Source organism: Carcharodon carcharias, chromosome 1, assembly GCF_017639515.1.
Source record: "Carcharodon carcharias isolate sCarCar2 chromosome 1, sCarCar2.pri, whole genome shotgun sequence".
NCBI classification, from domain to species: Eukaryota; Metazoa; Chordata; class Chondrichthyes; order Lamniformes; family Lamnidae; genus Carcharodon; species Carcharodon carcharias.
In genome coordinates this window covers 261,462,065-261,474,988 of record NC_054467.1, presented here as the reverse complement: position 1 = coordinate 261,474,988, position 12,924 = coordinate 261,462,065, and the positions used below count along the sequence as shown (strand labels likewise).

General features: G+C 50.5%; 1 protein-coding gene across 1 annotated transcript in view; it reads left to right on the top strand.

Moving 5' to 3' along the window:
* The window catches only part of LOC121275984 (V-type proton ATPase subunit B-like), a 144,826-nt gene that overhangs the window by 119,738 nt on the left and 12,164 nt on the right, over window positions 1-12,924 (top strand). The window contains exon 5 of the mRNA XM_041183931.1: window positions 10,132-10,214. Coding sequence (XP_041039865.1) covers window positions 10,132-10,214 — 83 coding nt within the window. The remainder of the gene's footprint in view (window positions 1-10,131; window positions 10,215-12,924) is intronic.

Here is a 12,924-nt window from a genome sequence, read left to right as displayed (position 1 = left end):
AAAGCGGTCACTCTCAGACACTGGACCGAGCAAAAACAGTCGAAAAAGTTCACTCACAGACACTGGACAGAGCCACACAGAACCAAACGGTCACTCACAGATATTGGACAGAGCCACATATTCCCAAACGGTCACTCACAGACACTGGACAGAGCTGCACAGTCCCAAGCGGTAACTCACAGACACTGGACAGAGCCAGAAAGAACCAAATGGTCACTCACAGACACTGGACAGAGAAATACAGTCCCAAGCGGTCACTCTCAGACACTGCACAGAGCAACACAAAACCAAACAGTCAAACGCAGACACTGGACAGAGCCACACAGTCCCAAGCGGTCACTCTCGGACACTGGACAGAGACACACAGTCCCAAACAGTCACTCACAGACACTGGACGGAGACACACAATCCCAAACGGTCACTCACAGACACTGGTCAGAGCCACACAGTCCCAAACGGTCATTCACAGACACTGGGCACAGACACACAGTCCCAAACGGTCACTCATAGGCTCTGAACAGAGCCACATAGACCCAAACGGTCACTCACAGACACTGGACAGTGACACACAGTCCCAAGCGGTCACTCACAGACACTGGACAGAGCCACACAGACTCAAACGGTCACTCACAGCCACTGGACAGAGCCACTCTGTCGCAAAAGGTCACTCACCGACGCTTGACAGATCCTCACAGAACAAAACAGTCACTCACAGACACTGGACAGAGCCACACAGTCCCAAAAGGTCACTCACAGACGCTTGACAGATCCACTCAGAACCAAACGGTCACTCACAGACACTGGACAGAGCCACACAGAACCAAACGCTTACTCACAAACAGTGGAAAAAGCCACAAAGAGCCAAACAATCACTCACAGACACTGGACAGAGACAAACAGTCCCAAGCGGTCACTCATAGACACTGGACAGAGCCACACTGTCCCCAACGGTCAAACGTAAACACTGGACAGAGCAACATAGTCCCAAACGGTCACTCACAGTCACTGGACAGAGACACACAGACCTAAACGGTCACTCACACACACTGGACAGAGTCACAAAGATCCAAACGGTCACTCACAGACACTGGACAGAGACACAAAGTCCAAAAATGTCACTCTCAGACACTGGACAGAGACACACAGTCCCAAGCTGTCATTCATAGGCACTAGACAGAGCCACACTGTCCCCAACCGTCAAACATAGTCACTGGACAGAGCAACATATTCCCAAACGGTCACTCACAGACACTGGAAAGTGCCACAAAGATCCAAACGGTCACTCTCAGACACTGGACAGAGCCACACAGTCCCAAAAGGTCACTCACAGACGCTTGACAGATCCACTCAGAACCAAACGGTCACTCACAGACACTGGACAGAGCCACACAGAACCAAACGCTTACTCACAAACAGTGGAAAAAGCCACAAAGAGCCAAACAATCACTCACAGACACTGGACAGAGACAAACAGTCCCCAACGGTCAAACATAGACACTGGACAGAGCAACATAGTCCAAAACGGTCACTCACAGACACTGGACAGGGACACACTTTCCCAAACGGTCACTCACAGACACTGGACGGAGACACACAGTCCCAAACGGTCACTCACAGGCACTGGACAGAGCCACACAGTCCCGAACGGTCACTCATAGACACTGGACAGAGACACACAGTCCCAAACGGTCACTCACAGACACTGGACAGAGCCACTCAGAACCAAACGGTCACTCACAGACACTGGACAGAGACACACAGTCCCAAACGGTCACTCACAGACACTGGACCAGATCCACACAGTACCAAACATTCACTCACAGACACTGAACAGCGACACACAGTCCCAAGCGGTCACTCACAGACACTGGACAGAGCCACACAGACCCAAACGGTCACTCACAGCCACTGGGCAGAGCCACACTGTCCCAAAAGGTCACTCACAGACGCTTGACAGATCCACACAGAACCAAACAGTCACTCACAGACACTGGACAGAGCCACACAGTCCCAAAAGTTCACTCACAGACGCTTGACAGATCCACTCAGAACCAAACGGTCACTCACAGACACTGGACAGAGCCACACAGAACCAAACGCTTACTCACAAACAGTGGAAAAAGCCACAAAGAGCCAAACAATCACTCACAGACACTGGACAGAGACAAACAGTCCCCAACGGTCAAACATAGACACTGGACAGAGCAACATAGTCCCAAACGGTCACTCACAGACACTGGACAGAGACACACAGACCTAAACGGTCACTCACAGACACTGCATAGAGCTACAAGGAACCACAGACACTGGACAGGGCCACACAGTCCAAAACGGTCACTCACAGACACTGGACAGAGCCACACAGAACCAAACGGTCACACACAGACTGGACAGAGCAACACAGAACCAAAACGGTTACTCACAGACACTGGACATGGCCGCACAGTCCCAACGGTCACTCACAGTCACTGGACAGAGCCACATTGTCCCAAACGGTCCCTCACAGACACTGGACAGAGCCACGAAAAACCAAACGGTCACTGAAAGACATTGGACAGAGACACACAGTCCCAAGCGTTCACTCTCAGATACTGGACAGAGACACACAGTCCCAAACGGTCACTCACAGACACAGGACGGAGACACAAAGAACCAAACGGTCACTCACAGACACTGGACAGAGTCACAGAGTCCCAAACGGTCACTCACAGACACTGGACAGAGCCGCACAGTCCTAAGCGGTAACTCACAGACACTGGACAGAGCCACAAAGAACCAAACGGTCACTCACAGACAATGGACAGAGAAACACAGTCCCAAGCGGTCACTCTCAGACACTGCACAGAGCAACACAGAACCAAACAGTCACACACAGACACTGGACAGAAACACACTGTCGCAACGGTCACTTACAGACACTGGGCAGAGACACACAGTCCCAAACGGTCATTCATAGGCACTGGACAGAGCCACACAGTCACAAACGTTCACTCATAGACACTGGACATAGCCACATAGTCCTAAATGGTCACTCACAGACCCTGGACAGAGCCACACAGACCTAAATGGTCACTCACAGACACTGGATAGAGCCACATAGACCCAAACGGTCACTCACAGACACTGGACAGCGACACACAGTCCCAAGCGGTCACTCACAGACACTGGACAGAGCCACACAGACTCAAACGGTCACTCACAGCCACTGGACAGAGCCACACTGTCGCAAAAGGTCACTCACAGACGCTTGACAGATCCTCACAGAACCAAACAGTCACTCACAGACAGTGGACAGAGCCACACAGTCCCAAAAGGTCACTCGCAGACGCTTGACAGATCCACTCAGAACCAAACGGTCACTCACAGACACTGGACAGAGCCACACAGAACCAAACGCTTACTCACAAACAGTGGAAAAAGCCACAAAGAGCCAAACAATCACTCACAGACACTGGACAGAGACAAACAGTCCCAAGCGGTCACTCATAGACACTGGACAGAGCCACACTGTCCCCAAAGGTCAAACATAGACACTGGACAGAGCATCATAGTCCCAAACGGTCACTCACAGACACTGGACAGAGACACACAGACCTAAACGGTCACTCACACACACTGGACAGAGTCACAAAGATCCAAACGATCACTCACAGACTTTGGACAGAGACACACAGTCCCAGGCGGTCACTCTCAGACACTGGAAAGAGACATACAGTCCCAAACGGTCAATCACAGACACTGGACAGAGACACAAAGTCCAAAACTGTCACTCTCAGACACTGGACAGAGCCACACAGAACCAAACGGTCACTCACAGACACAAGACAGAGCCACACAGAACCAAAAGGTCACTCACAGACATTGGACAGAGCCACAAATTCCCAAACTGTCACTCACAGACACTGGACAGAGCCGCACAGTCCCAAGCGGTAACTCACAGACACTGGACAGAGCCAGAAAGAACCAAACGGTCACTCACAGACACTGGACAGAGAAATACAGTCCCAAGCGTTCACTGTCAGACACTGCACAGAGCAACACAGAACCAAACAGTCAAACCCAGACACTAGACAGAGCCACACAGACCTAAACGGTCAGCAACAGACAATGGACAGAGACACAAAGACCTAAACGGTCACTCACACACACTGGACAGAGCCACAAAGAACCAAACGGTCACTCACAGACACAGGACAGAGCCACACTGCCCCAAACGGTCACTCACAGACACTGGACAGAACCACACAGTCCCAATCGGTCACTCTCAGACACTGGACAGAGCCACACTGTCCCAAACGGTCACTTACAGAAATTGGGCAGAGACACACAGTCCCAAAAGGTCACTCATAGGCACTGGACAGAGTCACACAGTCCCAAACAGTCACTCATAGACACTGGACAGAGCCTCATAGTCCTAAACGGTCACTCGCAGACACTGGACAGGGCCACACCGTCCTAAATGGTCATTCACAGACACTGGACAGAGCCACACAGTCCCAAGCGATCACTCTCAGACACTGGACAGAGACACACAGTCCCAAACAGTCTCTCACAGACACTGGACAGAGACACACAGTCCCAAGCAGTCACTGTCAGACACTGGACAGAGACACACTTTCCCAAACGGTCACTCACAGACACTGGACGGAGACACACAGTCCCAAAAGGTCACTCACAGGCACTGGACAGAGCCACACAGTCCCGAACGGTCACTCATAGACACAGGACAGAGCCACACTGCCCCAAACGGTCACTCACAGACACTGGACAGAACCACACAGTCCCAATCGGTCACTCTCAGACACTGGACAGAGCCACACTGTCCCAAACGGTCACTTACAGAAATTGGGCAGAGACACACAGTCCCAAAAGGTCACTCATAGGCACTGGACAGAGTCACACAGTCCCAAACAGTCACTCATAGACACTGGACCAGATCCACACAGTACCAAACATTCACTCACAGACACTGGACAGCAACACACAGTCCCAAGCGGTCACTCACAGACACTGGACAGAGCCACACAGACACAAACGGTCACTCACAGCCACTGGACAGAGCCACACTGTCCCAAAAGGTCACTCACAGATGCTTGACAGATCCACACAGAACCAAACAGTGACTCACAGACACTGGACAGAGCCACACAGTCCCAAAAGGTCACTCACAGACGCTTGACAGATCCACTCAGAACCAAACGGTCACTCACAGACACTGGACAGAGCCACACAGAACCAAACGCTTACTCACAAACAGTGGAAAAAGCCACAAAGAGCCAAACAATCACTCACAGACACTGGACAGAGACAAACAGTCCCCAACGGTCAAACATAGACACTGGACAGAGCAACATAGTCCCAAACGGTCACTCACAGACACTGGACAGAGACACACAGACCTAAACGGTCACTCACAGACACTGTATAGAGCTACAAGGAACCAAGCGGTCACTCACAGACACTGGACAGGGCCACACAGTCCAAAACGGTCACTCACAGACACTGGACAGAGCCACACAGAACCAAACGGTCACACACAGACTGGACAGAGCAACACAGAACCAAAACGGTTACTCACAGACACTGGACATGGCCGCACAGTCCCAACGGTCACTCACAGTCACTGGACAGAGCCACATTGTCCCAAACGGTCCCTCACAGACACTGGACAGAGCCGCGAAAAACCAAACGGTCACTGAAAGACATTGGACAGAGACACACAGTCCCAAGCGTTCACTCTCAGACACTGGACAGAGACACACAGTCCCAAACGGTCACTCACAGACACAGGACGGAGACACAAAGAACCAAACGGTCATTCACAGACACTGGACAGAGTCACAGAGTCCCAAACGGTCACTCACAGACACTGGACAGAGCCGCACAATCCTAAGCGGTAACTCACAGACACTGGACTGAGCCACAAAGAACCAAACGGTCACTCACAGACAATGGACAGAGAAACACAGTCCCAAGCGGTCACTCTCAGACACTGCACAGAGCAACACAGAACCAAACAGTCACACACAGACACTGGACAGAAACACACTGTCGCAACGGTCACTTACAGACACTGGGCAGAGACACACAGTCCCAAACGGTCATTCATAGGCACTGGACAGAGCCACACAGTCACAAACGTTCACTCATAGACACTGGACATAGCCACATAGTCCTAAATGGTCACTCACAGACCCTGGACAGAGCCACACAGACCTAAATGGTCACTCACAGACACTGGATAGAGCCACATAGTCCCAAACGGTCACTCAAAGACACTGGAAAGAGCCACAATGAACCAAACGGTCACTCACAAACACTGGACAGAGCCACACAGTCCCATGCGGTCACTCTCAGACACTGGAAAGGGCCACACAGTCCCAAACAGTCAATCACAGACACTGGACAGAGACACACAGTCCCAAGCGGTCACTCACAGACACTGGACGGAGACACACAGTCCCAAACTATCACCCACCGACACTGGACAGTGCAACACAGAACCAAACGGTCACTCACAGACACTGGACAGAGCCACACAGTCCCAAATGTTTACTCACAGGCACTGGACAGAGACACACAGTCCGAAACGGTCACACACAGACACTGGACAGAGCCACACAGAACCAAACGGGCACTCACAGACACTGGACAGAGCAACACAGAACCAAACGGTCACTCACAGACAATGGACAGAGACACACAGTCCCAAATTGTCACTCACAGACACTGGACAGAGACACACACTCCCAAATGGTCAGTCACCGAAACTGGACAGAGCCGCCACTCCCAAATGGTCACTCACAGACACTGGACAGAGCCACACAGTCCTAAACGGTCACTCACAGTCACTGGACAGAGCCATACAGAACCAAACAGTTACTCACAGACACTGGACAGAGCCACACAGTCCCAAACTCTCACTCACAGTCACTGGAGAGAGCCACACTGTCCCAAACGGTCACTCACAGACACTGGACAGAGCCACAAAGACCTAAATGGACACTCACAGACACTGGACAGAGCCACACAGAACCAGACGGTCACTCACAGACACTGGACAGAGCCACACAGTCCCAAACGGTCACTCACAGATCCTGGACAGAGCCACACAGTCCCGCACGGTCACTCACAGACACTGGACAGAGCCACACAGAACCAAACGGTCACTCACAGACATTGGACAGAGCCACACAGTCCCAGACAGTCACTCACAGACACTGGACAGAGCCACACAGTCCCAAACGGTCACTCACAGATCCTGGACAGAGCCACACAGAACCAAACAGTCACTCACAGACACTTGGCAGAGCCACGCAGTCCGAAACGGTCACTCACAGTCACTGGACAGAACCAAACTGTTACTCACAGACACTGGACAAAGCCACACAGAATAAAACCATAAGGCTATATGACAAAGGAGCAGAAATAGGCCATTCGGCCCATCGAGTCTGACCTGCCATTCAGTGAGATCATGGCTGATCTGCTAATCCTCAACTCCACTTTCCTGCCTTTTCCCCATAACCCTTGATTCCCTTACTGATTAAAAATCAGTCTATCTCAGCCTTGAATATACTTAATGACCCAGCCTCTACAGCCCTCTGCGGTCAAGAATCCCACAGATTCACTCCCCTATGACAGAAAAAATTCCTCCTCATCTCTGTTTTAAATGGGTGACCCCTTACTCTGAGATTATGCCCTCTGGTCCTAGACTCTCCCACAAGGGGAAACAACCTCTCAGCATCTTCCCTGTCAAGCCCCCTAAGAATCTTATTTCTCAATAAGGTCGCCTCTCATTCTTCTAAACTCCATTGAGTACAGACCCAACCTACTCAACCTCTCCTCATAAGAAAATCCCCTCATACCCGGGACCAACCTAGTGAACCTTCTCTGGACTGCCTCCAATGTCAGTATATCTTTCCTTAGATAAGGGGACCAAAACAGTTCACAGTATTCTAGGTGTGGTCTAACTAGTGCCTTGTATAGTTTTAGCAAGTCTTCCCTATTTTTAGACTCCATTCTCTTTGAAATAAAGGCCAACATTCCATTTTCCTTCCCTATTACCTGTTGAACTTGTATGTTAGCTTTTTGTTAGTCCTGATGAATGTAAGATGAAAAGCTTCAGCAACATGTCTCTCAGTTCAGCAATAGTCCCGATTATTTTACCAGCTGCACATGACCCGTCAGGAACCCGGCCACACATTGGAGGCAGCAGTTTCACAGCAGGAGGTCACACCACTGGGTATAAAGAGGCACAAGGGCTGAATGCAGCACATCCAGAGGCAAATGCCATCAGCTGGTGGTGACTTCCCCACAGGCTGATGCTCCTGTCACTTGGGCCTTTGGTTTTTGTGTGATAATTATGTGAGCCCCTCCATCTTGTGTCACCCTCTCTCTCTCTCTCCGTCCGCCAGAACAGCATTCCCCCTTTCCCAGTGTAGCTGACAGGCCTACCCTCCCTCAAGCCCATCTGAGTGACCCTCCCCCAGAACTGGGGGCTGCCCGCCAGCCCTAATCAGATGCCAAATGCTCTACTAATAGTACACCCCCTCTACCCCCAGCCCCCCCGGGTCCCGACCGGCACAATGCCACAACACATGGACTCAGGAGCCAGGAATGGTTCTGACATTGAGGCCCTGATGTTCAGTGGGAATGTTCAGCCCCCATGCCTAGCTCTCCTGTCGAAGTGTGGGTGTTGGGGCAATGGTTTCTGGGTGACAAGTTGGAGGATTGTACAGGAACGGAGAGCGGGTTGTAGGACAGTTAGTGCAGTGAGGTGTCTGGTCACAAGATGGCAACAAGAGGTGACAACTTGTTTAGGTTTAGGAGTCCCACAGGGGCCTGTGCTGGGGCCTCAACTTTTTATGATTCACATCAATGATTTAGATGAGGGGAGTGAAGACATGGTAACTAAATTTGCAGATGACACAAAGATAAGTAGGAAAGTATGTGGTGAAGAGGACATGAGGAGGTTGCGGATGGATAGAGAGATAGGTTGAGTGAGTGGGCAAGGATCTGGCAAATGGAGTTTAATGTGGGAAAATGTGAAGTTGTTCACTGTGGCAGGAAGAACAAAAAAGCAGAGTATTACTTAAATGGAGAATGGCTGCATAATTCTGAGCTGCAGAGGGACCTAGGTGTTCTTGTACGAGTCACAAAAAGTTAGTTTACAGGTACAGCAAGTAGTTAAGGCTAATGGAATGTTATCCTTTATTACGAGAGGGATTGAACATAATTTAGTTATACAGGGCATTGGTGAGAGCGCATTTCGAATACTGTGGTCAGTTTTGGTCTCCTTATTTAAGGAAGGATGTAAATGTATTGGAGACGGTTCAGAGGAGGTTTACTAGATTGATACCTGGAATGAGTGGGTTGTCTTATGAGAAAAGGTTGGACAGACTGGGCTTGTTTCCACTGGAGTTTAGAGGAGTGAAGGGTGATTTGATTGAAGTTATACAAGATCCTGAACGGCCTTGACAAGGTGGATGTGGGAAGGATGTTTCCTCTTGTGGGTGAGTCCAGAACTAGGGGGCAGTGTTTTAAAATTGGGGTCACCCTTTTAGGACAGAGACGAGGAGAGTTTTTCTCTCAGAGGGTTGTGTGACTTTGGAACTCTCTGCCTCAGAAGGTGGTGGAGGTGGGGCCATTGAATATTTTTAAGGCCGAGGTAGATAGATTCTTCTTGTTAGGTAAGGGAATCAAAGGTTATCGGTGGTAGATGGGAATGTGGAAATCAAAACACAAGATGATCAGCCATGATCATATTGAATGGTGAAGCATGCTCGAGGGGCTGAATGGTCTACTCCTGTTCCTACTTCTTATGTTCTTGTGTAGGTGAAACACTAAGTAAGGAAAGCATCCCTTCATCGTGCCCTGTGTCAGCTCCGCTATCTTCCTGCGCACTATTCTCTTCCTCACTGGATGGTGAAGAGAGAGTCCCATGGGCTTTCTACATCCTGACCCTTCTGGGAGTCACAACATCTCACTCTTAAAGGGACCACTTTCAGAATCAAGTGGCTAAACTCACATACACTGTCTTGTGCACTCTGGTATTGTAGGTACAGAGGGTGTGGTAATCTAGTGCTTTCTGTGAACTCTCTAACTGTGTAGCGATTGTTTGATCTGTTACAGATATCACCCACCCGATTCCGGATCTGACAGGATTTATCACCGAGGGCCAGATCTATGTTGACAGACAGCTACATAACAGACAGGTGAGTGACATCACTACCCAGACCAAAGTCAGCACCTCTTCCAATAATGGGGAACAAAGGAATGGCAGAAGAATTGAACACATATTTTGGCTCTGCCTTCACAAAAGAGGACACTTGTTCAGGAACCAAGGATCTAGTGAGAGGGAGGAATTGAAGAAAATCAGTATTAGTAAAAAAAAAAAATGGTGCTCGAGAAAGTAATGGGGTTAAAGGCTGAAAGATCCCCAGGGCCTGATAATCTACACCCCAGAGTACTGAAGGAAGTGGGTCCTGGAAATATTGGATGCATTGGTGGTCATCTTCTGAAATCCTTTAGAGTCTGGAGCAGTTCCTACATATTGGAGGGTGGCAAATGAAACCCCACTATTTAAAAAAGGAGGGAGAGAAAAAACAGAGAATTACTGACCAGTTAGCCTAACATCAGTAGTAGGGAAAATGCTAGAGTCTATTATAAAAGACATGGTAACAGAAGACTTGGAAAGCATTAACGGGATTAGACAAAGTCATTGAGGGTTTATGAAAGGGAAATCATGCTTAACTAATCTACTGGTGTTTTTTGAGGATGTAACTGGCAGAATAGATAAGGGAGAGCCAGTGGACGTGGTGTACTTGGATTTCAAGAAGGTTTTTGATAAATTCCACATAATAGGTTAGTGTGTAAAATTAAAGCACATGGGACTGGGAGTAATATACTGGCATGGATTGAGAATTGGTTGACAGACCGGAAGCAGAGAGTGGGAATAAATGGGTCTTTTTTCTGGATGGCAGATGGTGATTTTTTAATCCATCATTTGACTTTTTCTTAAACTCCAGATTTTTATTGAATTTAAATTCCACCATCTGTTATGGGAGGATGCGAACCCAGGGCCCCACAGCATTACCCTGAGACTGTGGATTACTAGTCCAGTGACACTACCACAATGCCATCACCTTCACAGGGATCAGTGCTTGGGGCCCAGCTATTCATGATATATATAAATGACTTAGATGAGGAAACCAAATGTAATGTTTCCAAGTTTGCTGATGACATAAACCTGGGTGAGGTTGTGAGTTGTGAGCAGGATGCAAGGAGGCTTCAGGGCAACTTAGACAAGTTGTGTGTGTGGGCAAACACATGGCAGACACAGTATAACATGGATAAATATGAAGTTATACGCTTCAGTGTGAAAAACAGAAAGGCAGAGTATTATTTAAATGGTGATATATTGGGAAATGTGGATGTACAAAGGAATCTGGGTGTCCTTGTTCACCAGACAACGAATAGACAGGAGCAGTAAGCAATTAGGAAGGCAAATGGTGTGTTGGTCTTCATTGCAAGAGGATTTGAGTCCAGAAGTAGGGATGTCTTACTATAGTTATACAAGGGCCTTGGTGGGACAACACCTGGAATATTGTGTGCAGTTTTGGTTTCCTTACTTAAGAAAGGATATACTTGCCATCGAGGGAGGTTCACTCGGCTGATACCGGGGATGGCAGGGCTGTCATATGAGGAGAGATTGGTTCGACTGAGCCTGAATTCACTGGAGTTTAGAAGAATGAGAGGGGTATCTGATTGAAATGTATAAAATTCTAACAGGGCTAGACAGACTGGATGCAGGGTGGATGTTTCCCCTGGTTGGGGAGTCTAGAACCAGGGGCCACAATCTCAGGATATGGGGAAGCCAATTTAGGACAGAGATGAGGAAACATTGATAAATTTTTGGGTATTAGGGGCATCAAGGGGCATGGAGAGAAAGTGGGAACATGGCATTGAGATAGAAGATCAACCATGATCATGATGAATGGCAGAGCAGACTCGAAGGGCCGAATGGCCTACTCCTGCTCCTAGTTTCTAAGTTTCTACATCTCTCTCCAATCAGGAGGGGGCAAGAGCTCGGAATAGAACTTGCTAAATTAAACAGTGGGAGAGGAATGGGGGAGATGGGGAAGAGAGAAAGGCTGGGTTTGGGGAGAGGTGTAGGGATGGGGTGGGGGGGTGGGGTTGGGGAGGGTAGGGTTGGGGATGTGGGGTGGGGGGGTGGGGTTGGGGAGGGTGGGGTTGGGGATGTGGTAGGGTGGGGATGGGGTCGGGGAGGGTAAGGTTGGGGATGTGGGGTGGGGGGGTGGGGTTGGGGAGGGGATGGGGTGGGGTTGGGGATGTGGGGTGGGGATGGGGTTGGGGAGGGTGGGGTTGGGGATGTGGGGTGGGGGGGTGGGGGGCGTGGGGTTGGGGAGGGTGGGTGAATGGGTGGGGTTGGGGAGGGGGGGTGGGGTTGGGGATGTGGGGTGGGGGGTGGGGTTGGGGAGGGTGGGGTTGGGGAGGGGGGGTGGTGTTGGGGACGTGGGGTGGCGGGGGGGTGTTGGGGAGGGTGGGGTTGGGGATGTGGGGTGGGGTGGGTGGGGTTGGGGAGGGTGGGGTTGGGGATGTGGGGTGGGGGGGTGGGGTTGGGGAGGGTGGGGTTGGGGATGTGGGGTGGGGATGGGGTTGGGGAGGGTGGGGTTGGGGATGTGGGGTGGGGATGGGGTTGGGGAGGGTGGGGTTGGGGATGTGGGGTGGGGATGGGGTTGGGGAGGGTGGGGTTGGGGATGTGGGGTGGGAGGGTGGGGGGGGGTGGGGTTGGGTAGGGTGGGGTTGGGGAGGGTGGGGTTGGGGAGGGTGGGTGGGGGGGGTGGGGTTGGGGAGGGTGGGGTTGGGGAGGGTGGGTGTGGGGGGTGGGGTTGGGGAGGGGAT